We start from the raw sequence: 25,382 nt of genomic DNA, 5'->3' as shown, positions 1-25,382 counted from the left end.
AAACTTCTCGTTGATACTATGCACCTATATCCACCCTGAAAAACAGTTTTCAATTAACCAAGCCATCTTTACAAAGTATCGTTTACAGATAAATTTAGAACGCAATACCATGGCACTAAATTTGATTAGGAAATATTACAAAATTATGATAATTGCCTCATGTGAATATCAGAGTTCTTTTTCTGGTCTGGACGACAGTTGTAATGCAGTTCCTCTTTATTTTTTGACTTCCTCTTTTACACAGACACATGAGAGGAGCCGAGCACTTGTCAAGACAAACTTTTTTACCCTGAGGTAGTTGTAATTTGTTTGTCAATATATCAATACAATAATGATATTGTGTAATGATTTCCCTCACAAAATATGAAATGTTCCTTTTCGTTTTCTGTGTTCAAGAGTTTCAACCCAGTGACTTAAAGTGAAGTGAACTTCAAAAAAGATTAAGGACTTCTTAAATGATTTTAAAGTTGTATAAGCAGTTAGAGGAGAAAGTAATGCTGATGTAATAGTTTGTTATCGTGTCTACCCCATAGGAGGGCTTTAGCAACTCTAGGCAACAAAACAACACAAAAAAGACACCTGACATTGTCAAAATGAAAAGCACAGGTTTCAATTTACATTAATGATGGCTTTGTTCTATTCAAGTGTCCCAATAAGCCATGACAGTGTGACAGCATGAACAATACCAGGACCCTGAAAGTGAAGCAGCTAAATGGAATTCAGACATTATTCATCGTCACACACAAATCTGATCTTTGCAGTTACTTTAAAAAGATGAAATGTAACTACAGCTTGCAAAATACTCACATTCAAACGAGGGTGTTTTATTCTTGCTCTCATTTTTATGTTTAGCACCTTTAACAAAAGATTTGCCTTGTTGTAACTGTTCATGCTGTACCCTACATTACATTATGTGTTATTATCAATAGCAGGAAATTCAACTGCAACCAGCCTAAACCTGTCAGGCATGGGCGGAGCAAGAGAAAGAGAAAAAGGAAGGAACACAGGAAGACCAGAGACCTTTGAGTTCAGCGCCTGCTTTATTGAAGCCAACACGGATCCTGAACACAGAGTTTGGACCAATCGTACGCAAAGAAAACATTATACTTCAAAATTGTAAGTGATTCTTCTAATTTTTTAATTTCTTCCAAGTCTAAGTAGAATAACAAACACAAGAAAGTTGAGTTGTAGTGTGTAGCCTGAATGAGGAACTAGGAACTAAGATGTTCACCATTTTATGTGTATTTGGCCGCAACCTGACGACAAGACAAGATGGCGTAAGTGTCTGTGAATGGGGGAGGGGTGACAGCAGTGTTAGTTTTATGTGTTGATTTTAAACTATATTGCAATATGTTTCCTTTTGAACTGTACTGTTATGCCACTTGGTGAGCAGTTTGGATGTTTGAATCACCATACATACGCCAAAAATACAGCTGCCCTGGCAGTGATACAACAAGCAGGAAGTTCACGCCGGGACTTTGTTTCTACCTAAGATGAAAAAAAGCCAACACAATCACTAGTGCTTACTTTGTTAACATTTCAGTTATGTATGTATTCATATATAAATACAGAGGCAATATCGATATCTCTGTGATAAGTTGAAATTGAAAATATATTGGCATGGCCGATATATCGGCCACATCCAGCCACCGCTCAAGTTCATCTTCATTCATCGTAACTTAGGATGCCCCTCGAAAACCGGTTCTAAAGAGGAACCGGTTCTAAATTAGTAAAATCTCTGAGTATTGATAAGGTCAGGTGTTAGCGGTTCTGCTATCGGTATTGATGAAGTTACGGAGTGAGATCTCTGTCAAAAATAGCAGCAGAACAAATCTCCTCTCTCTGTCTCTCTGCCTGTCTTTGCATGTGGAGCGGAGTTGTGCTTTAGTCACACACAACTCCGGCTCAGTTCAGTGTGAGACACACATCAAGGCAGGGAAAACAAAAAGATCAAAAGTGTGTCTACATTTTACTTGAGTAGATGCTGATAACTCTCGTTGTCATGAATGCAATAAAACCCTTACAAGTAAAGGAGGTAATAGAGGCAATTTATCAAATAAGAATAAAATAAAAACTAGTCAATTACCTATTTTTTTGGCTGCGAATGTATTTTAAAGATTTTAGAACTTCTTGTATTGCTGCTCAAGAAAGACTATTTGTTTACATACAAGAATAATAAAACAAAGTCTATTTTTGTCTGAATTAATCGTCCTTTTTCCTCACAATATAACCAAAAAGAACCAATAAGAGGAGAAGGAATAAAACCGATAAGAGTATTCACAATGATAGAATCAAAACTATACCCAACCCTAATCATAACAAACATCAATTTACCATATTTAATGTATTTAAGTATATGAAATGTTTACTAAAGACCAAATGTATTATCAACACACAATAAAATAGGATTATATGTATTCCCGATTAAACATGCTTCAAACACAAGAGAACATTTTATAACCAAACTCATCAATACTGGCAGAACTGTTTGTGTAATAGCTCTATAGCTGGTACTCTGAAGTTTTGCATGGCATCACATGTTTAACAGTAACCTCGTGCTTTTGTCTTTCTACAGAAACTCTGAAGCAAAGAAGGAAATATCATCAAACAGTTATGGAAGTCATCCCAAAAGAAAAACATTACACTATAGTGCAATGTATAATTGACAAAAACCTGCAGGACCTCAAAAATCTACTAAAGGACAACATTAATGACGTTTACCCATGCACAGAGTGGAATGACTATGTAACCCCACTGATTGCTGCTGTTGTTAGTCACAAGGAGGATATTCTTTTTTTCTTACTGCAAGAGGGTGCAGACCCAAACAAGGTGTCACAAAATGGCTTAACACCTTTGCATTATGTCTCTCTATCCAAAGCACCACTTGCTTTTGTGACAAAACTGCTGGAAGTAAAAGCTGATCCGAACAGAAGTGATGTCATCCAACAAAGGTCGCCACTGCAAACTGCTGCCATCGAAAAACGGGCCGATGTCTTAAAGGAGCTCGTATCTGCTGGTGCACTGGTAACAATTTTACCTGCAACTGTCCCTGAACATATTAATCACAATAAATGTATATCTCAGATGATTCATCAGCTTGCATCGGAAGAAGATGAATTTTTCTCCAAAATCAGATATTTTCTGGATATGGAAATTGCTGTTCAAGGGGGACCACCTGAAAAAGTGTTTGAAACCTTTGACAAACACATGCTGTTGGAGAATCCTCAGACCCATCTGACCATGATTGAAACACTTCATAATGTAACTGGGAAAGATGCAGAAAAATACCGCCAGGGAAGTGTGAAATGGCTGAAGGACCCTCAAAATCAGAACTACATTGGACATGTAGAGCTCAGACGATTGGTAGAATGTTTTAGCAAACACACCTTGAAATGCGAAGATGGTACAGACTTAACCAGATCTGAGAACAGGACTGACCAGCAAGAAAGTCCAAATGACCCAACACCAGCTCCTGTTGCAGAATCTGCTCAAGCTTCAAATGGTATACCCATCCAACCTGGCACATCAAAACAACTACAGGCATTTCCAATCAGCAAGAGGTGGAGTGACCAGTTAAAAAAGCTTTCGAGAACTGATGAACGTGAAAGAACCAGGGTTGGAGGCCTGACATTTGTGAATCAAAAAGAATTCTGTATAGCGGTGGGTAGTCATGGTACTGAAGTCTTCTTGGGGCTGAGACATGATGGCACTGAAGTTGCTATTAAGAGAATGTCTAAAAACAACGATGAAGAGCTGACGAACGAGATAGGATTTCTAAGACTTTCAGAGCTTGATCATCAATTTATTGTGCGATATGTTGATGAGGAGAAGGATAGCAACTTTAGATATCTTGCTCTTCAACTTTGTGAATACACTCTGGACGAATACATCAAAAATCATGATGATGTTCTGCTGATGAAGAAACTTGTCTTTCAATTCCTCGAGAGTTTAAAGGTGCTTCATTGTCCTTGTGATTCAAGCCCTCCAATTCTCCACCGGGATCTCAAACCACAGAATGTTTTGATCGGTAAGACAAGTAAAAAATATACATAAACATGTAATTCACTATCTAAAAGTCAAAGTGCACAAATATGTATCATATATGATTTTGTTCACTGAATCTATTTACACCATTTGTCCTGCAGATGTTATGGACAGGGTAAAATTAGCTGATTTTGGCATAAGTAGACGGTTATCCAAAGGCCAGAAAACGTATCGCTCCGGCAGAGCAGGAACACAATGCTGGATGGCCGGGGAGACTTTAGAAGGAGGAGATGACACACCCTACAAGCCGAGCACTGACATACAGGTTAGTGCTTCTGCTATATAAATGTTCTTGAATGTTGTATGTGAAAAATATTTCAATAACATAACTGTTATGTTAACTTTCAAGGTGGCAGGGATGCTGAGTTATTATATCCTTTCTGGAGGACACCATCCTTTTGGTGACAACTTTGACTGTGAACCCAACATTCATAAAGGGATCTACACTTTGGGCCATGTTAAAGATGTGTTGGCCAAGGATCTCATTGAGTGGATGATCAATAAAGAACCAAAGAATAGACCCAACGTGGAAGCTTGCTTGAATCATGCATTCTTCTGGACAACAGACAGGTAGAATCACTTTAAATATGGCCAATTAATTCAACTTATTTGTTATTATTTCTATGTTTTGTACCTGGCATACAAGTACAAGACCTAGTCTACAGCCACAGCCTGCCCTTAAAAGCACAGTAGTGCTTTCATCTAAATGCTAATATCAGCATGCTAACATGCTGATGCTGAGCAGGTATAATTGCCATGACCACTATCTTAGTTTTGCACTTTAGTAGCTAAAACTTGCTAATTAGTTCCAAACAGAAATAAAAAAAAAAAAAAACACACACATTTTTAAATTACAGTTTAGGATGATGGTATTTGGCCAGAAACAAAGTGCTGGACAAACTGAAATTTTGACTTGATGATGGCACTAGAGAAAAAGTGAGGGTCATTAGGATTAATTCTTTGGGAACGATGAATGCGCGTACAAACTATCAGCAATCCATCCAATAGTTTTTGAGATATTTCAGCCTGAACCAAAGCGGTGGACTGGCCGACTGATTATTTTAGTCATGCTCTTCTTGTGTGTTTTTTTGTTGTTACTTTTTCTTCAGTTGCTCTTATTTCCCTATCAATATATTTTTCATTGTCTGTCCATATCACCATTTATTTGCAATATGATAGGACAAAAATGTTGACATTGTTTATGTCTTGTCAAACAACCACCTTTAACGTAGGCTGCATTTTATTTTTCAGGAAAGTAGAATACTTGATAAAGATTGGAGACCAGCCGGAGGTGAAAAAATATCGAAATGCTACCCAGGAATCAACTTTTTCACTGGAGAATCTTGCTGGGGGTGAATCCTCAAAACAGTGGAAAGAGAAGGTGATTTCAACATCACGATTTTAGTCTTTATTTGGAACCCCACTAGTTTGTAATCCTTAAGTTAACTTTATCACTATGTATAATTTGAATGTTTTGTATTTCAGTTTCCACCAGAGTTGGTCAAGGAGTTGGAGGGCAAGAAACCCTACTCTAAACACGTGTTGGGATTAGTGCGCTTCATACGTAACCTCCACGTGCACTAGTAAGTTAAACTGAATTAAAAAATATGAAGGGCCTTGATATATCAAGAATAAACTCACCGTCAACATCATATTTTCTCACTTATTTCTCCCTCTATTCTTTTGGTGGAAGGAATGAAAATGTTCACAGTGACTTTCTGAAAAGAGACGTTGATATTTAATTTTTCAATTGTAACTTTTCATTCCCCTGAGCTCCACAAACAGAATCTACCTTTATTGTATTTGGTTGAAGGCTAAAAACTGCAAAGTGAGAAAAAATGCTCAGAAGACTGAGCTTTTGTTATTTTGATAGGTCCTATTCTTTGGAACGTTAAGGATTATGGAAGTATGTGTAAAATGAATTTAACATATTTATTAAATATTTTCACTGGTTTCTTGGTAGTGTTATTCCATATCCCTTTACTTTAACATTGGGTATCATTGGGTACCCATCTCCACGGCCACATCAGTTTATGTCAATGTCTGCTCCGTTACTTTTTTGACATTACTTTGTTTTTTGTTGCCACTAAAATCTAAACAAAATAGACCTTGCTCTAATATCTGATTTTCTAAAAGCATGCTGGGTCATCTTAAATTTTTAGGCCTTTAAAAACTCTGTTCAAGTGGTCACAAGTCAAAATGTTGGGAACCACTGGTTATATTGTGGATGACTGTCAGGGATTTTCTCTGTAATACAATTTCATCTTTCTGTTTGCAGTCCCAAGGACGCGGCCAAATGTGATCTGATGTTGATGTTTCCTGATCTCTTTGAATGTGTTTATACATTTGATAAAATCAGAGGGTGGACCGTGACACCAACCGAAAAGTGTGGAGAGGATCTTAACACCCCAGTTCAAGAATCTCAGAGCAGTTCCACTCAGCCAACTGCTGATTGACACCAGGCTCGTCACTGCCGTTTTTCAATTTAACAGCAGCTAAATGCAATGAGACCTGGTGCTGTGTGGCTGTAAATCAGTGCAGCAAATTAACTTGCTTATTTTGTCATTGATCTGCCGATTCAAAGTATGCTTCCTCTTTATTCTCTGATGAAGACACTGTGCCGCAGCTCGCCTGGTGTTCAATCGCCCCAAGTTCTCCCACACAACTTCCTTTCTCCGTTCTCTACACTGGCTCCCTGTAAGAGCTCATCCAGTTTAAGACCCTGATGCTAGCCTACAGGGCAGTGAAAGGAACAGCTCCTTCCTATCTCCAGGCCATGGTCAAGCCTTACACCCCCGCCCGACCACTTCGCTCTGCTGCCTCGGGGCGATTAGTTGCCTCGTCGCTCAGAGGTCCCTGTGGCCGATTGACCCGGTCACGGCTGTTTTCTGTCCTGGCCCCACAGTGGTGGAATGAACTTCCCACTGACGTCAGGACAGCGGAGTCGCTGCCCATCTTTCGGCGCACGCTGAAAACCCACCTCTTCAGGAAGTGCTACCCTGAGCCTTCCACTCAGCACTTATTGTATTCATACTAGCTTGTTGCACTTATTGTATTTGTATTACTTATAGCACTTACTGTTTTTATTTGTTTCTGCACTGTACTTTGGCTCTGAGTTATGCTCTGCTTCATGCTCTTAGATGCTTGTTTGGAAAAGGAAATGTACTTATGACTTCTGGTGACTAGTAGTTCTTTTGATTACCAATGTTGAATGCGCTTATTGTAAGTCGTTTTGGATAAAAGCGTCTGCTAAATGACTGTAATGTAATGCATTAAAATGTTCGTCTGTTTGCACAATTAAAGGCTGTAAATCAATCAATGTGCTGCAGTCCATTTATTTCCCTTCAAGGACTGTATTGCAAAAAGACAACTAAGCCTCTGGAAATTGGAGACCTGGCTCTTCCAGATTTCTAATGTTATTATCCAGTAGCTAATGCAAGAACTGTGGTCCAGTGGCGGATTGACGACCCTGAGAGACCCTGCAAGGCTGCCTGTATCAAGATATGTCACAACTCAAGCCGGCTCAAAGTCATTCTGACCCCTTTATGGTGTTGACCTTTAACCATACCTGGCTGTCTTTGAGTTCTGTTTCTGGATTCAAGCCTGTTGTTCTCTAAGCCTTCACAATATATGCATTTTTGTTTGCAGAAAAGGTCCTTACTATCTTTCCAATTAAAGGTAATGTAATGATCAGCGTTTCCCTAAAAAATTGGTATTGGATATTGTGTGTGTGTGTGTGTGTGTGTGTGTGTGTGTGTGTGTGTGTGTGTGTGTGTGTGTGTGAAGTAGAAGTCCTGTGAGGATTTTCTAGGTCACAAACTCTGTCCTAAACTTTCAGTGAATGGTATTTAAATTTTGCAGAACAAAATGGAATACGCAAGATTTACGAAATACAGATTACTTTTTACATTTTTTGGCATATTGAATATTCTCAGAATATACTGCAAATTTAAACTTAAATATCCCAATAAATATGTTCATATTTTCATATTATTTATTACTAAAACATGATTGTAAGATGTGTTTTGTCATGTTTGCACGATCGTTATTGCACAATGTCAGTCAAGTATAATTTCCCCCATCTCAATGCACCCAGCAATAACATAATAATATCCTTTGTACCATAATACAAGGTGAGAATAAGAGCTAAATATAAATCATTTAAATGTCTGATTTATTTTTTATCCAATTTGTATCACAATTACATTTTTACAATGACTGCGTGCTTTTATTGTGAAGGAAATCTTGTTGAATTTATCAATTTACGTTTTATTATAATTAATCCTGCAGGCTATCCATCGTTTCTTTAAAATAGTGTTAATTTGTAAATCAGAATTGCTCAAAACTAATTTTCTTCCACGATGATTTTATTTTCAATGTAATACCGGAAGAGTAATCTTGTTCTCATCCGCACGACTTGACAGCAGAGGCAAAAAAAAAAAAAAAAAAAAAAAAAAAAAAGTGACGTTGCAGGATAAACAAACGGAGCTTGGGCAGAGTCAGAGAGGCAACCTGTATTCTGACATTTTGTCCGAATATTTTCGGACGATGCAGTCTGCTAAGAGGAGCGAGAGTGACTGGCAGGGGCTGGTCAGCGAGGTGAGTGGACGGCGAACGCCGCGAACAGCTGTTGCGGAGACGGACTGATTTTTTCGCAGACGCTCCCTTGGACCGTGTGGAACGAGCTTCGCTGTCTTGGCATTGCTTAATAATAGACCGAGGAGCTTTTTAAACACCACATAGAAAACCCTTTAACGTTACTTCTTCGTGTTTTGCTCGATAACGCTGCAGAACAATTGCAGCGGTAAGCTAGCGTGCTGTTGTGTCAGGCCGACAGCATCACGAGCCCGCATCCAGCATGCAGCGACACTCCTGCCCGCCTCTTCAACATGTGTGTATATATATATATATATATGTATATATATATATATATATATATATATATATATATATATATATATATATATATATATATATATACAGACAGACAGACATATAAGACACCTGTGGGGCTGCGTTTAACTTTACTTGTTAACATAACTAGAACCAATGCATTCAAACCTGAAATTCAATGAATATGGATATATATGTATGTGAAAATGTAAAGTAAGCCTATAGCTGGCTGTTATTAGCACGATAGTTATGATACAAAACGTTTTGTGAAATGTACAAAGCAACAACAAAAAACTTTTGGAAACTCAAACAGTAATACCAAAGAGTAATTCAATTACTTGTGGTCGAGCCACAAGCCTCACACTGCCTCTGCACAGCCAGCTCTGCAGCTGCTATTTAATTTGGTTACAGGCGGGTCTGACAGCTATCAAGGTTTACTCTGCTGTGTCTTATCTCCACGTTAAACACTTGGCTCCTGTGTGTGTGTGTGTGTGTGTGTGTGTGTGTGTGTGTGTGTGTGTGTGTGTGTGTGTTTTTCCACCTGTGGGGACTCGTTCGGTGCCAAGAACAAACTGAATGATGGTGTTATGATAGATGGATATGATATGACCTGTGGTCGCTGGAATTAACACAGAGCTAGATGACTTACAATGGCCTGTATCCACACACACACACACACACACACACACACACACACACACACACACACACACACAAGCATCTCATAACACCCCTGCTCTCTCCCTGTGTGCGCTGTTTGTCTTAGTTCCTGGTGTGTAAGCGCAAGCTGGAGAGTAAGAAGGAGGCCCTGCTCATTCTGTCCAAGGAGCTGGACACCTGTCAGCAGGAGAGAGACCAGTACAAGCTGATGGCCAACCAGCTGAGGGAGCGCCACCAGGGACTCAAGAAAAAGTACAGGGAACTCATTGTGAGTGGTTCAAGGTGATGCTGATTTGTCCACGTGCGCCGCAAGTTTGTTGGTTTATTAGGAGTCTATGTGAGGAAGCAGTCAGGCCATGCTCAACAGTATGACGACGAAGAATATCTTGATTGTTTGACTCTTTTCATATCTTAGGATGGTGACCCCTCCTTGCCGCCAGAAAAACGCAATCAAGTAAGTCTCAGATTGATTTCAAAGACTTTATTAGAAAGTGTTTGCCTGCATTGTGTCGCAGTGTAAATGTTATGTTGACTCAGTTAGGTGAGGATAACCTCTGGCATGTGACTTCAAATACAGATCACATGCTCACACGGCTTGCAGACTTCTAATATGACAGCAGTAAAAACACGCCCCGTTTACCAGATAATCATTGTTAAGGTGGTTGTGTCTGTAGGATTCTGCCTGGTGGTAAATAATGTGGTTCTTGGGCATTAGATCGTGATTATTTAGAATTATATTGTCTTTTTGATAACTCTATTTATCCTGTTTTTGATGGTGCACGACCCATTCAAAAGCAGTTAATGACAACAGTTGTGTGTTAACAATTGTCCCTGTGTGTGTGTTTCCTTGAGCTGAAGAAGAAAGATGTGCAGTGCTGCCCAAATTGAATGGGTTTTATTGGTGGATCTGGACCGTCTCCATGACGGATCAAGTGGCCTTTCACCAGCTGTTTTGCAATAAATGACCGTTCACTTCATTTCTTCTTCCTCCCCTCGTTCTCCTCAGGTGAACCTGGCTCAGCTGTTGAGAGACTCGAGGGAACGAGCAAAAAAGCTGTCTGAGGAGGTGAAGGAGCTGACTCAGAGACTGACGGAGGCCCATGGGGATAACAAGGTGACATGAGGATGACCCCTCCTCACTCAGTGCAGTGAATGAGTAGATGTGTTCGAGAGAAACGGTGAAATCAATGTGGGTTTTTTTTTCCTGCAGCTCCTGAGGATGACCATTACTCGACAGAGGCTGGGGGATGAGGAGGTGGGGGCTCGCCATTTCCCCGCCCATGAACGGGAGGATCTAGTGCACCAGCTTGAGAGAGCGGGGCTACAGGTTAATACATTTCCTTTGCTGAAAATAGCTACGCACCCTCAGCAAATTCTTCTCTCATAAACAAAGCTTGAAGCGCTCTCGCAAACAGTTTTTTGCCTCGCTGCTTTTTTTTTTTTTCGAGATGGAGGAGATGGAGCACAACATGAAGGCCGTGACGGACGAGCTGCAGGACGTGAAGGCGGAGCGCAGCGTGTTCAGGGAGAAGGCCTACCGACTCAACGTGGAGCTCAACCACGTGTTGGGAAACCGCGAGGCTCGCATCATCGATGTGGACGCCCTCTGCATGGAGAACAGGTGGGACACAGAAGCAGATAGCTAGTACACACAACTACCTATCTACTATCTACTATCAAGTCCGTTCCACTTCCTCTTTTTCCTCTTTCTGATGCTTTACTGGTTGTAAACACATGGAATATAGGCTAAACAAATGATCTGGTTAAAGCAGAAAAATGAAGTATAAAACATATAAAAGTTTAGACATTTTAGAGGCGCTTTATTGTGATTCTTCTTCGCTGCGTTTGGTTTTAAATTGATCGATATTTCTGTATTCAGCATGATGCTCTTCCAACAACACCGAGACATTTTAAACTCTAAATTTAATTTTTTTTTTAATTCATTTTTTTCTAACATGCTTTTTAATAAAGGGGAAACATGTAAGAACATTAGGTCATAAACATTACACATTAGTATAACACGACATTAGTAAAGGCCCATTTACAATCTCTTTGGTACCCTTTGCGTAGTAGTTGCACCTTTTTTTTGCTTTTCTAAGATTTAAACAAAAACTTTTTATTTATTTTACTTTTATTTAAAATGATCATGGGGGACGGTTTACACTAATAGTGTAAAATTGTGTAAATACTATACTATAAATACTTTTTCAGTCTCAAAACCCAAACCTGGGCTTTGGGTTTTGGCCCACACAGAGTACTGATCTGATACCAGTGTTTTTTATATATATATATATATATATATATATATATATATATATATATATATTTTTAAAAAATCATGTATATATGATTGTGTTCAAGTTAATACTTTCAGAGTCTGCTCTGTCTTGCATGTAATCAATCTTGTCATGTGTGCGTTGGCTCTCCTGATGTGCTACTTTGATCGTTGTGACTGTAGGTATTTGCATGAGCGCTTCAGCCAACTACAAGAGGAGGTGAACCTGCTGAAATCCAACATCATGAAGTACAAGGTGCGGATGGAATGCCTCTGATTTTCGGGGGCTTTATGAATCCTGAACAATTGATTTGACGTTGCTAAATTTGCATTCTTCTGCGTACGCACTAAAAGCAAGACTTTCGTTTTCATCGTTCATCAAACATGGCGTGGTCAGCTTTGTTCTCTTGTTTCCCCCCCCTCCGCACAGACAGCTCTTGAGAGGAGGAAAAACTCCAGCACATATGGGAAATCAAACAGCAGTCCCCTCACTGGAGTTCTCTCTGCCAAGCAAGGTGAAAACACAAACTGCTCAGCTCACTTTGAAACTCACACATAAATAGATAGCCGATCTGGAGAGTGTTGAAGGCCAGTAAAACGTTGGCCATCACCTCAGTTAGTTTTTGATCAGATAAACTCTTCAACTAATTCTTTCTTCAGTGGAACAAATCGGTTTCTTTAAAAGGCCCCTTGGTTTCTTGCCGTGTCTCAGCGCTTTATTTAATAACTCATTTCTTTTTTGCCGATGCTTCAAGCCACCGCCCCGGACTCCAGCTGGGCTCCTAATTGTATTCTGAGTGGTAGAGAGCACCACTGGCAGGGAAATGAGCCTGCCAAGATGACTGACAGTTGCTGGCAGAAGCAGCACAGTGGGCTCCGGAGTTAAAGAGAGGAGAGTGTCACTAGCAGACAGCTGTTTCTAACTCTCCATCTCTGCCTTGCTCTTGTCATGCTGTTTTTCTCCCCGTCTCGTGTTAAATCACCCTCTCTTTTGTATATATTTTTTAAGTTTTGTGAAAGTTTTATCCGTGCAATATTGGCAGGTTGTAGGAAAAGCACCACATATTATTGTTGATGGCTTCAAATTAAAATTGCTTTCTTTAATCTGCCATCCCTATTTTGTCCTCTCCCTCTCCTTTTGTAGTCCAGGAGATGCTGCTGGAAGAGCAGGGCTGCAGCCTGCCAGCCACGCCTCAGTCCATCTCTGACCTCAAGTCCCTGGCCACAGCTCTGCTGGAGACCATCCACGAGAAGAACCTGGTCATCCAGCACCAGAGGCACACCAACAGGTATTGAAATGTGACATTACTGTGATGTCGGAGGAACCGCTGACTGCAAGGATTTACGGCGCACGAGCAGAATGTTTGCATACCTGTTCTGAAAATCCTCCTCCACCTCCAAGGCAAACACTGAACTGTGACACACAAACACACACACACACACACACACACACACTGTTCATCAGTCCCAAGAAACCTGATCCATTGTATTTGGTCTGCAGGATTCTTGGAAACAGAGTAGCAGATTTGGAAAGGAAGCTGAAGACGTTGGAGGTTTCTGGACTCTGGAGTCTTCCAGGTGAGTCTCAAGGCCAACAAAAGAAACACTTCAGCTGTACCACCTTGCAGCTTCCTTATGGAAGTCCTGGAATCATTTTAATGTGACATCAAACACAATCCACTTATAGAACAAAGACAGAGTAATAACAGTCATTTACTTTTATATATATATATATATATTTAATATTTGCATATGCTTTGAGCTGGTTGAAACTGTACCACACCATTAGCAAACATGACCGTGTGACTACTGGCCGTGTTTGTGCGTGCTAACCAGGCTAACCAGGTTAACCAGTTTCAACCAGTTAACTTGTGTCTCATTTCTGTCCCTTTTCATAATTGAGAATTTGCTTCAGAAATTTGAGAAGAGAAATGTTTTTCCAAACATTAATCCTCTCTCACGTTGCTTTTGAATCCCTTTTCTTTTGTCATTTATATTTTTAAACCGATCCTTCCGTCTTTTTCTTTCTAAATTCATTATTGAGGTTTTATGTTGATAACAGTGTGTCTTTCTCTCTCTCTCTCTCTGGCTGCGTCTCAGGCTTGACCTACCGCGTATCCGTGGGAATTGGGAGTATGTATTCCTTCTGCCCCACTTAGCCCATCCATGCCCTCCGCTATGTCACGCCAGGACAAATCTGGGCAGACGCCCAGAAAGCGTGTCACCTCATGCCCACCGTTTACAATGTGTTTACTCCATTGACCACCCGCTCATGTGTCTGTTCATGATACCATTGACTGCAGCAGGCTGAATGAGTATCAAACGCTGGTCCTTTTGGTCGAGTGGATCCGGAATTTGACGTTCAGGAAGAAGAAAAAAAAATAGATCATTTATTAACGTTGGGGTTGGGAATGTTTTAAGGGCAGGAGAGACCTTGTTAATGCAGCGCTCTGCTTTCTTCTGGGTTCATTTCAAAATGGACTCAGATGCTCTCTGGCAAGATTTTGAATCGTAAATCATTTGAGAGTAAGACTGAAGGCTGTCGCAGCATAGAGAGGCGTACGATGCAGACTGTAGTCGGGGATAAGAGAACTAGAAGTGAATTGGGGTCAACCCTATACAGTGTTTTTAGGATATGAGAGGGAGGATTAATAGAGAAATATGCTCTCAATACTGCAGGTATTTTTTTTCACATTCTTGGCAGAGAGTGGAGAAAAGCAACTTAAAATTGAAGCGCAAAATGTAATTTAAATTTAAAAAACAATGTACACCTGTATCCATGCATTAAATATTAAATATTTTAACATGCACTGTATTCATAGCAGCCCTTACATTTTGCAAAGACGTCTGTCAGCTGTTCCCTATCTCTAAAAAAAAATAATAATAATGAAAATGTCATCCTTAGAGCAGCAAAACCAAACAAAAATGTCGTCTACCAAATGTAAACTGCATGAAATGTTCTTTCCCAAACTCCATTTGCAGTCTTAAAAGAATTTCCAAATGCAACCAGGAGACGAGACGCTCCACCGAGTAAATAGTTCCCTGCTTTTCCCACTGGAGGGAGATGTTGTGCCGTGCATGAACCAAATTGAGAGGTGGAGAGACTGCGGCTGGATGGAGGTGCCCTGTCATGAGACCGTCATTCTCACCGCCATAAAACTGACAAGCATCCATTACTGAAAATGATTGCCCACATTACAAACACATTTAGGGGAATGTGCCGTTATTAGGGAATTTGTAGGCGAGGGCCCAGAGTGCCTGACGACCACGCTGTCCACCACAGTTAGGGAGACAGAAATATATAGAGGGATGTGAGCGTCTGTGGCCTTGATGTGATATGAAGTTGTGCTGATGGATATTAAAGGCAAACAGGATAGGATGGAGGGCCTTGGCTGCCTGTCTGAGGCCCGGAGAACACTAGAGGTGACTACGTCGTCTCCGGATGAGAGAGAGACGAAAACAATAACAATGACATCGATGCAGTGAGTCAGATAAAGTTGTGATTGATAGAACCCCATCAGTCCTCCACCCCCCCCACCCCATGGTGAAGGAGCGCAAGCTGAAATGTAACACAGCAAGTGAAAGCCTGTCGGTGTGCATCAGCTATTGGACAATGCATCCATATAGCTCTGTTTCGGACAGCACTGCATCTCAGTGGAGGGTCTAACCATGTGACTGTTTGACAGACATCTCTTTTTTTTTTTCCCTCTCCTTATTTGTGATATAGAGAATGTGATCTGGTATGTTGGAGTATCGTGTCATGCAGAAGAGTCTGTCATCTTTGCAGGATGGGCGCAAACGCATAGACAGTGTGTCATATGTGTGATGAGGAGACGGATCGATGGCTGGACATGCAGCTGCCTGTAAGGTTTAAAGGAAGTCGCCGGTGCCTCCCTCTGAGTGCTTCCTGGCTCCTGGAGACACTGCTGTGCTCAGTAACCAACACCACCTTTTATTATTGGCTTTTAAAGGCAGTCTGCAGAACTCCTCTAAGGCCCCACTTTCAAAACTTGAAGACAGTTGGATGCAGGCGTAGTCTTAAAGCTACAGGCCAGCTATCTGAGCTTCATGAAGAAGATGTTTGCCTCTGATGAGGTGCCGATACTATCGTCTTTTGACAACCGTTGTATGATACGTCAAAATGAAACAAGCTATCATTTTCTTCACAAAATGAATACAGCCGCAAGCGAAGCTAGAGTTTTGTGAGGTGAAGTTATGATGTATCAATATATCTTCACAGTCATGCCAATGGTTACAATGGTTTGTATGGAGATTTTTCTCAACTGATATTGATTGGTTGATACCTCTGTTTGTATCGGGTCGTGGGCTGTGACTCAAAAGTGGCTATTTGAAATAATAATTTCATGATTAAAGAGTAAGAGGAACGAGGCTACAAGTCTACTTCCATGCTAGCTCTGTGAGCGACACTTCAAGCTACATGCTAACATGCTGACGTTAGCATAATGTGTATACAAAATTGCATGGCAGTCCATCCAATAGCTGTTGAGCCATTTCAATCAAAACCATCTGACATAATGATTAATACCCCGTCTCAAGTAAAGGAACTTTTTAGACAATCGGTAACTTTGTAGCCTTTCTTGTCCCGTCCCCCCCCAGGATCCAACCAGCACCCATCCAACGCTATCACTCACTGTTCCCACATCAGTGTCAACACTGAGCATCCACCACAATATGGCCGGCATCCATAACAATATGGTCTCCGTTCGCCATTCATGATTCTCACGCATCGTGTCACCCAGTCATCCATTTTCTCATTCTTCTGTTTGTTTTTGTGCCTCACACTTGAATGGTCAGAGAAACAGGCCTATTCAGGGGGGTTTCTGTGAAGGCACAGGCTGATGTGCACAATTACAGGCTCGTGTGTATTCACATGTCTCTGTGAAGACAGTTTTGTGTGTGTGTGTGTGTGTGTGTGTGTGTGTGTGTGTGTGTGTGTGTGTGTGTGTGTGTGTGTGTGTGTGTGTGTGTGTGTATTTGTGATGTCTGGTTTATAGCGCACAGTCTCCTATGAGTAGCATATGGTGTCAGCCTAAGAGGCGTGCAGCCATCACTAATGAAGACAGATGACAGGGAGCTGAAGCCACTTCCTGTGAGCACTGCAATGCATACGTGCGTGTATGTTTGTACGCACAACCCGGCGCCATACATGTGCTCGGATGAGCTCCATCCATACCATAACCTTCCCCAAAACTCTTCATACCGCTCACTTTGTCTTTTGGTTGTGATTCGGGTGTGTGAGTAACGGGGTGTGTTTTGTTCCTTGTTTGGGGTCTTGCAGGAAATCGAGACAACGCCACACTGAGTGAAAATCTTCAACCGGAGCTTCATCCAACACGCGCCACGTCTCAGCCGAACACGCAGCCCAGAGTGCAGCCACCCAAAGGTGAGCGTTGCCATTCTGTTTCTCTGGCCATTGATAAGAGAACCCGCAGCTCACGCCGTAAACACTCTAATTAGCCACATCGTGCTAAACACTCCTTGCTATCTTCCACGTTTAACCCAAGTCCTATCCCGTATCGCCTCCACTCCTCTCTGCTTCTCATTGGTGCAAGCTGCCCAAATGCCATGGCATTTTGGAAATGTGAAGCAAATTCTCGCCCGCTGACATTCAGAAACTTCTGCCGTGTTCCCTTTGAAAGGGGATGGGGGACGGGGGGGCCATAAATATGGATGCCAGTTCAAGTAATGTTGCTTTCTTCCTGTGTGTGTGTGTGTGTGTGTGTGTGTGTGTGTGTGTGTGTGTGTGAAAAGGTGGCTGAGACTCCATGTGCAGTCTTTAACCTTTTTGCCTGCACATCCACAAATATGGGTCAGTAATCCCCAAAGTGCGAACATATTTGGGTGAAGAAGCAGAACTAAGCTGTTGCTGTTGCCGAGATGCGGGGCGTCACACTTGTCTTGCGTCCCCTTGTCTGGGGGCACTGCTGCTATATTTAGCCTGTTGCCATGGAAGCACTTCAGTCACATAAGTAATTGAAATAACTTTCTACGTTGACACAGTGGTCCAAAAGAGGAAAGCTCTCCTTGTGTTTTCTTTAGAAAGTGTTTTTTCAACATATTTTGATTTTCTCACAAGATAAAAGCTCCGATAGAAATAGTTGAACGATCGACTGGCATGAGTTTATCGGCCTTGGTCTGTCGGCACCATTAGTTTGTTTTGGCTGTTCAATTACTTAATCATACATCTTTTGTTACTGACTATCATTGTTTTGTGTTTTAGATGCTTTTTTTTGCTCCTTAATATTCATTGTAAACTCGGGTTGAAATGCTGCAGCTCAGCTCGAGTTCTTTATTAGTAATATTATAGTTAAACATAATTATTACAACAATTTTTACGATCACATTTGTTATTTATCAAGCAAAAATACAAAATATTTGCTTTTCCCAGCTTCTCAAAACATGAGACATTTTTACTTCTCTCTGTTTCATATTATTGCAAATCAAATAATGTTGGTCCAACAAAATAAGGCACTGGCCAATTGTGATGGGCATTTTTTTTACTATTTTCTGACCATTCATAGACTTTTTATATAATATTTATTGATTAATTAAAAAAAGTAATTAGTGGAGTCTTCAACAATGAATGTTGTTTGTCTCGGTGAAGGAGGAGTTGAAGTAGATGTAGCAGACGGTATTATTGTTGTTATTGGCAGCTCTATTTTTGGTCGTTGATCATGCTGATGTTGCCAGATAACCCAAATCAGAGGCCATCTTACTTCAGAATAGGGCCAAAAGTACTAGTTTTTTTTGGTGCCTCTATGGCCTCGGATCAAGTGAGTAATTAAAATGACCAGTTGTCTCATCTTCCCCTCTCCCAGTTGTGTCAGACGACAGAAGTTCACATGAATCATCGTGGGAATGCCACACTGCTGGCAGCGACCTTGGCACAGATGGCGTCAGCAGGGAAGACGCACCTGCACTGCTCAACAGCCTGGAGCCTCTAGTGGGGGTGGAGACGAATGGGATTGACAGGAGAGGGGGAGAAATCGTGACCCTGACGGAAGACGGAGCTCTGATAGAGCTGGAGGAGGGGCGGAGTCCAGTGGAGGAGGCGGGACATGAGGTGGAGGGAGTTGAGGATGAAGAGCTGGGCTCCACGGTGGAGGAAGGAGAAGAGGCGGCTCTGGCGCTGGGTGTCGCGTCCACTGAATCGGACCTTCCGTGGCTTCCAAATGAGCAAGCCTCTGAACACGTGGAAGCCTCACTATCAGTTCCAGAGAGCCAGCGCACAGAGGTGTCGAATGCAGGAGGGTGGGACATCGTAGAACTGCAGGGTGACACCTGTCGTAGTGACAACCTTGGCATGATCTGACGTCACTGAAAGCCTTTTAAATCCTTGTCCTTGTCGTTCTTGCTGGTAATTGCATTAATCGTCTCCCTAGTTGCATTCACACAGCGTGGCCACCGCTCACCTGTTCCACCTCGCAGCTCCGCTTCAGTCAATAAAACGGAGAGAAAACACTTTTTCAGCCGCCGTCGACGGAGCCGGAGGTGCACTTTGTATCTAGACAGGCTTGTTGCTGCGCAGGAACAGGCAATCTGGAAATCAATGGAGTTGCAAACTCCATGCCCTACAGGAAGAGTTTAGCTATGAAAATAACAGATATGGCAGCCTCAACTCCTCTGCCCCACATTCCCTTCTTCCTCTCCCCTGCGATAAGATAATCCCAATTGTTTGCTTTCGTCTTCCTCCCAGGGGAGGCCCACAGACACAGTCCTGCATTTTGTTGTTACTCTCATAGGTGGTCCAACAACTTGTGATGAATGTTTTGTCAATATATGTAAATGAATAATATTATTATTCAAGATTCTATTTATGTATATTCATCTGTATGAGTGTATATTACTGATCAGTCAGTTTTTATTTTTCCTTATTTATTTTAATTTAGAAGTTGATATTTGGATGAGACTACTCGTGCCTTATATGTGGAAAGACTGTATTTATTGATATTTATTCATATAAATGCATGATTCCGCAATATGACTTGAAGTTGGTCTTTTGTGACCCATGCACATACACTACACAAAATATCTGAGGTACTTGTACCACATGATGTACTTGAAAAGTAAAAGTAATGGTGAAGATAGTTTGATTTATGTAATAGATAAATGGTGAAATAGCTTAAAAAGCCACGCAGATAAAATAGTTAGCGAGAAGTAATTGATAGGGTTGAATGAGTGAATAAATGGTTAAAATAACTCAAATCAATGGCTAAAAATGGATTAAAAAATGCAAACGTGACCAGACTGACCTGAACATTGACAGTTCAAATGTACGATTGTAACAATATCCACTTTAAACAACTATTTAACGATAACGCCGTCAATGAAGGGGTGTAGAGTTCATGTTGGGAACCACGACATTGAACGTTTGTGATTGCCGTTAGTATCGGCTCCCTCCTTTAAGCTAGAAACCACACAAGGAGCAATTCAATCTGATAGAAACTTCCACTCTGACACAGAGGCTGACTTTGTGAACTTGGTGTAATATTTGTTTGAGCTTTCACACACAGATGAGGTTTGTTTGATAGTAATGTTCTGAACCAGAAAATGAGCCCGTATCCGCAGAAAATCTCTCTGACTAATTTCTTTTAGTGTTCACAAGGTTGGTCTCTCATTAATTCTAAATGCAGCAGTCTCAGTCTTTTGATTGTTTTACAGATTAGAGCAGCTTAACTTTATTCTCTCTTTTTTTTTCCAGCCTTGGGAGAGAGAATTGTTCCCGGCATCACAAATGAGTTGTCTAAAACCATGAAAAATATTCAAATTCTATTTTAATTGAATTAATGTATACAATTTTTATTACAAATATTTATTGCATCTGCCAGCGTTTGTTCTTTTTTGTTCATGTCCAAAAGAAAGTTTATTCTCTGTTCAAAGTACATGAATATGTGATCAAATGCAGAAAGTGTCTGAGTATGATCATGTAACTTTAAAAACAAAGTTATAGACGCCAAACGTCTTCCAGCGCTGTAAAGCGGATGCACAGCCCATTTCGTCTAGCGGCCAGAGTCCACGACCCCACTGTGCATTGGGAGTCGGTGGTGAGGCCTTCTCTTCCTGCATGCAGGTGACAGCTGGCCTCTCAAGGCAAACGCAGTGTAAAAAGCCAGAATCCATGAACTGCTTATTCTGCAGAAAGCCACTTGCTATTTTTAATCTCTGACACAAAATAGAGGCGAAGAGAGAGAATTGAAGCTCTGGAGCTACAGTATGATGCGTACCCAGAGTCGGCCCGGTGCCAGGCAGCTGATTTGGCACACTGCAGCGAGCCTTTTTTTTTCTCCAATGAGTTTGTTAAGTTTATAAACCAGATGGAGTCTGAACTAATGGAATTGTAAGATGATATCAGCTCTTTTTTTCTTTCTTTTTTTGCATGTGTGTGAAAGCCTGAAAGAAATGATTGAGCTTTGCATATCTGTTCAAAAACAAAGAACACTATAGTGAGATGCATTGTCTGATTCAGGGAAGACGTGGTAAGAAAGGTTAGAGGTGGGACATGGGTTAGAGTTGAGAAATATTTATTGATATATAAAATCACAAATGAACAGACCCCATATATTGGCCGATAGTATTGTGTAAATGTTGACCAATGTATGCAAATAAATTACAGTGCAGAAATGCCAAAGATAAGTTTGAGGTCTTTTAGAAATAGTCTTACCATTACATAGTTTGTCCACCAGAGAGCACTGACAAATTGCAAATTGTCCCTCTCAGAACATGTCGTGGCCACAATTCTCAACATTTTGATCTGTATATGCCTGTGTTTCGCGTTTAATCTGCCAGTACTGGATTTCTTAAATTCTTTAATATTGAGATCGGTATTTGCGTCAAAAACCCAGTATTGGTCAGGTTGTACCAGGAAACCCCAACATTTTTATGTGAGTTTATTAATATCGGCACGTGGTGATTTCAAGCTCTTATGAACGCATCGCCAGTTAGATTAGCCACAAAAGAAGAAAACAACAGGAAGACGAGGCAAGACTCAGGTTCAGATAGTCAAGAGAAAATATGTGGAGGTGTATCGCTTGCTTAATCAATAATTACTTGAAATAACCTCATACAACCGCACAAACAACCCCTATAGAAATACCACCTGTATATGAGCTTTTTACTCGCTAAAGATCCATCAGAGCCGTATCACACGGCTGAAAGGTTCAGGCCGCCTCCCCAGACCCCACAGAGCAAAAGGAGAATTGTTGAGAGCTGTTGAAGCCAATCATCACCACTACAGATAAAATGAGGCAACAGTACCAGACCGCTAGCCCATGCCAAAAACTAATCTTAGCCCCTTATCTGTGACGGCGACATCCCCCACTAGAGGGCAAGTAAAAAAAAAAAAAAAGTGCATTGTGAAGTGCTTTGATTGGCCCCATGCTGCTCCGATCAGTCAGGTGTGTGTTTGGCCCCCCCTGTATTTGTGCTTCAAAGAGAGATCAAGGGAGGAATTGTACGTGTGTGCATGACTTTTGTAGCTTTGTGCCTACCCTTTCATGTTTTAGATGTTGAGATGGGTTGTACCATATCATATATACCACTCATCTTATCACAGTATCAACCGACTTTGTTCTGCCCCCCCCAGTTATCTTACCCTAGAGCCTGGATAGTGGGAGAGACCAGCCGGGTCACAGCAATGCTCACTGGCTCTAATAAGTGTGACCAGGGAGGTTTTGACATCCCATCATCTCTGGGTCCTCCAAAGGTTTGAGGGATAGGGGTGGACAGGGGCATGTGGAGCCAGCAGTTTCCAGGCCAACCACTCAGCAGGGTTAATTACTATACTACCCAGATGCCCCTTCCAGTGATGGTCGGTGCCCTTGTGATCCATGCTTCATTCGCTCACCTCGCTTCTTTTTACGCTTACCTGAGTTATATCATGTGGCGCCTCGGAGACGTAGAGCCCTGCAGGACTTTCTCCCCGGGGTGCTGCGATTTGAGGAGTGTAACTTTCTGCTCTGTTGCTGACAATGCTGTTATTAACTGAGATAATAGAGGAAAGAGGAGGGGGGGGAAAAAGCAGGCAAAATATGTCAATCATCTTTTTCTCTGCTTGTTTCATGTGGAGATAATAATTCTAATGTATCAGAGACACGATATGCATAACTGCATCATTTGCTCGGTTTGCATTTTCATATGGACTCTGCAATTATCGTGTGGATTTTCTCATCACTTCAGCTGTCAAATTTGAATATGATTTAGTCAGTTGATAGGTAAATTGTGTCTCTACTCCACTTAATGAAGGCTATGTAGACGTAGTCCTGAGGTACAAACGGTGATGTTGTATAGAAATAGTTCAACATTGACAGAAATAAACATATTTTGTTTTCCTTGCTGATTTCGATGAGTAGACTGCTATCACTCTCATATCTGTACGCTAAATATAAAACTAGAGCCTCATCACAGATATGAGGGTGGTATACATATTCTCATCTAACTCAACTAGACTGCATATAAAAAGTCAAACTATTCCATTAAAGCAACATCAAACTGGCATGTAGTTGAACAGTTATTGAAATTACAGAAAGATTGTAAATACACTGGAACTGCATCAGCCCTCATATCAATATAGAACTTTCTTTGATAACTGAATATTGCTGCTCTGCCACTGCCTGTTGTTCGTTGTCCCTTGTGACCTACCGCAGTAGTTTACAGATTTCCGACTAATTGCATCAAAAACAACATGGCTCCGAAGGCCCTGCTGCGCCAGCAAGGCCGGCAAAGCCGCTGGATGTTGGAGGAGTGTGAGCTTGTGGACGGCCGATAAGCAGAAAGGCCACGCCTGGGGTCAGCACGTAGCCACGGCGTACAGTCAGATCTCTATTAAGATAGGAGATGGTGGGCCAGTGTGATAAGAGCTGACAGGACCTGATGTGATATCAGTGATGGGGCAACAGCTGCAGATGCTACCTTCCCCTTACCAGCAAGAGAATCAGGGTTGGGCCAAAAGTACTCTGGGCATTGGTATAATGAGGTAGTCCTTAATTATCTGTCTCTGGTTGCTTTGTTTTACTTTGTAGTTGTTTTGATTGTCGGTTTTGGTCATTTTGGGTCTCTTTCGGTGACATTCTGCCGTCTCAGGTGCTGTATTTGAATGAAATGTTGCTGTACAGCCTTGATATGAACAAAAAAAACCAACAAAATCAAATGTTGGTGAGGATTTGGTTGTCAGTTACACAATACTGATCGTTGAAAATGACTGTGATCAGGATCAGGATCAAAAAACAATCGAGACCTTCCTACTTTTTACTGAGCTCTTTGACTTTCCAACAATAGCAGTCACTTGAAACCTCGGACCCCTCGGACCCCTCGGACCCCTCAGACCCCTCGGCCTGTGGGGTTGAGTGATCCGTTCATGCTCCCAAGATTGTATGAAACTAAATTATGTTAAAGGCATAAAAATATCGCTTCTAGATCATATCTTTCTAACTTATTGTCGTCTTTAAACCTATTTTGTGTTCAGTTCTTCAAAGCTGGGGGTTGTAGTTTAAGTTAATGCAGCAATATTCCAAATGATTAGTCCCCAGTGTTAGTAATGTCCATGCTCTCATCCTGCCAGCTCTGCAGCTGTGTTTGCCAGAGCTATTTCAAACAGCGTTTGGACTGCTATTTAATAGCCTGTGAAAATGAGACAGACAGAAAAGTGGGGGGGAAAACTGTATTTTAAATTATCCTTGCATATTAGAGAATTATGACTTTGTTGTAAAGTTGACTTCTCCTTAACCATCACCATCAATCCCCCAGCTATAAGCAATGAGCCATTTGCCATTATGCAGCTTGTTAGCAATGTCCAGGCTGTGTAATTACCTGTGTCAACGGCAATGATTGTCTTCAGTGACAGATTATTCATCACTTTATAATTGTCGAGGTTGAAAGAAGGATTTCTAGCTCTTCTATAGCAGAGCTGAGAATTAAAAATGTCCACGCTCATCACTTTTCCTGGTTGCACCTTTCGGACGGGATCAAGTGTGTCTGCAGAGTCCTGAAAACTACAGTCCTGATAAAACAAGAACAAATACCTATTCCTTTTCATACTGGAAGGAAATTTAAAATGCATCAAGCATTATATGAACACATGAAAATTAACAAAATAAACAATACTTTAAAAACTCCATACATCACTACAAATGGTATTCATCAGTCACATTTATTTTATGTGGCAATGTGAAAATTCTCAAACATCATGATTTCAGTACTTATCAGTAATTATATGAGCCTGATTTTCTTGTCTTTTATCCATCAGTTGTCTGCCCAATTCCTACATGGAGTACACATAATATATAGTTATTATTATAATAATAACTCCCCTTGACCCTAGGAGGTGGTTTAGTTACAGACTACTGGCCCCATATTTGAAGGGCTGATAATCAGTGGTTATTGTATTGTACAGTATTGGTACCCACATAGTACATTTGGGTACCAATGCTGCCCGGAGGCAGCCAGGAACATGCTTTGCAATGAAAGGAAATAAATGAAGAGGAAGAGTAGCTAA

At 41.2% G+C, this 25,382-nt stretch overlaps 2 protein-coding genes across 3 annotated transcripts; both read left to right on the top strand.

The window, feature by feature from the left end:
• Positions 1-1,004: 1,004 nt before the first annotated feature.
• LOC137874622 (serine/threonine-protein kinase/endoribonuclease ire-1) lies at positions 1,005-7,363 on the top strand. Its single transcript, XM_068713458.1, has 7 exons — positions 1,005-1,116; positions 2,576-4,027; positions 4,146-4,309; positions 4,394-4,614; positions 5,296-5,425; positions 5,530-5,627; positions 6,323-7,363. Exons 2-7 carry the CDS (start codon positions 2,614-2,616, stop codon positions 6,498-6,500), a joined length of 2,205 nt encoding a protein of 734 aa, XP_068569559.1. The 5' UTR covers positions 1,005-1,116; positions 2,576-2,613; the 3' UTR covers positions 6,501-7,363.
• Positions 7,364-8,504: 1,141 nt separating this feature from the next.
• On the top strand, positions 8,505-19,877 carry ccdc149a (coiled-coil domain containing 149a). 2 transcript variants are annotated; one of them, XM_068713456.1, is made up of 13 exons: positions 8,505-8,643; positions 9,704-9,865; positions 10,013-10,051; positions 10,604-10,711; positions 10,808-10,924; positions 11,046-11,218; positions 12,056-12,128; positions 12,303-12,387; positions 13,017-13,161; positions 13,374-13,450; positions 13,973-14,005; positions 17,172-17,276; positions 18,712-19,877. In XM_068713456.1, exons 1-13 carry the CDS (start codon positions 8,593-8,595, stop codon positions 19,203-19,205), a joined length of 1,662 nt encoding a protein of 553 aa, XP_068569557.1. In that variant the 5' UTR covers positions 8,505-8,592; the 3' UTR covers positions 19,206-19,877. The 2 variants fall into 2 exon arrangements, with proteins under 2 accessions (XP_068569557.1, XP_068569558.1); XM_068713457.1 differs by lacking the exon at positions 13,973-14,005.
• The last annotated feature ends 5,505 nt before the right edge of the window (positions 19,878-25,382 follow it).

Source organism: Cebidichthys violaceus, unplaced genomic scaffold (genome assembly GCF_023349555.1).
Source record: "Cebidichthys violaceus isolate CVI_PGR_0920_01 unplaced genomic scaffold, fCebVio1.0.p SCAF_19, whole genome shotgun sequence".
Lineage (NCBI taxonomy): Eukaryota > Metazoa > Chordata > Actinopteri > Perciformes > Stichaeidae > Cebidichthys > Cebidichthys violaceus.
Note: the sequence above shows the minus strand (reverse complement) of the source record. Positions and strands in the feature narration are given on the sequence as shown.

Coding starts and splice junctions, on each gene's coding strand:
- LOC137874622 (XM_068713458.1), top strand. CDS start 2,614: ATGGAAGTCATCCCAAAAGAAAAACATTACACTATAGTGCAATGTATA. Junction 4,310..4,393: donor AGCCGAGCACTGACATACAG/GTTAGTGCTTCT, acceptor TTAACTTTCAAG/GTGGCAGGGATGCTGAGTTA. Junction 5,628..6,322: donor CGTAACCTCCACGTGCACTA/GTAAGTTAAACT, acceptor TTCTGTTTGCAG/TCCCAAGGACGCGGCCAAAT.
- ccdc149a (XM_068713456.1), top strand. CDS start 8,593: ATGCAGTCTGCTAAGAGGAGCGAGAGTGACTGGCAGGGGCTGGTCAGC. Junction 9,866..10,012: donor AAAAGTACAGGGAACTCATT/GTGAGTGGTTCA, acceptor TTCATATCTTAG/GATGGTGACCCCTCCTTGCC. Junction 17,277..18,711: donor CAGAGTGCAGCCACCCAAAG/GTGAGCGTTGCC, acceptor CCCCTCTCCCAG/TTGTGTCAGACGACAGAAGT.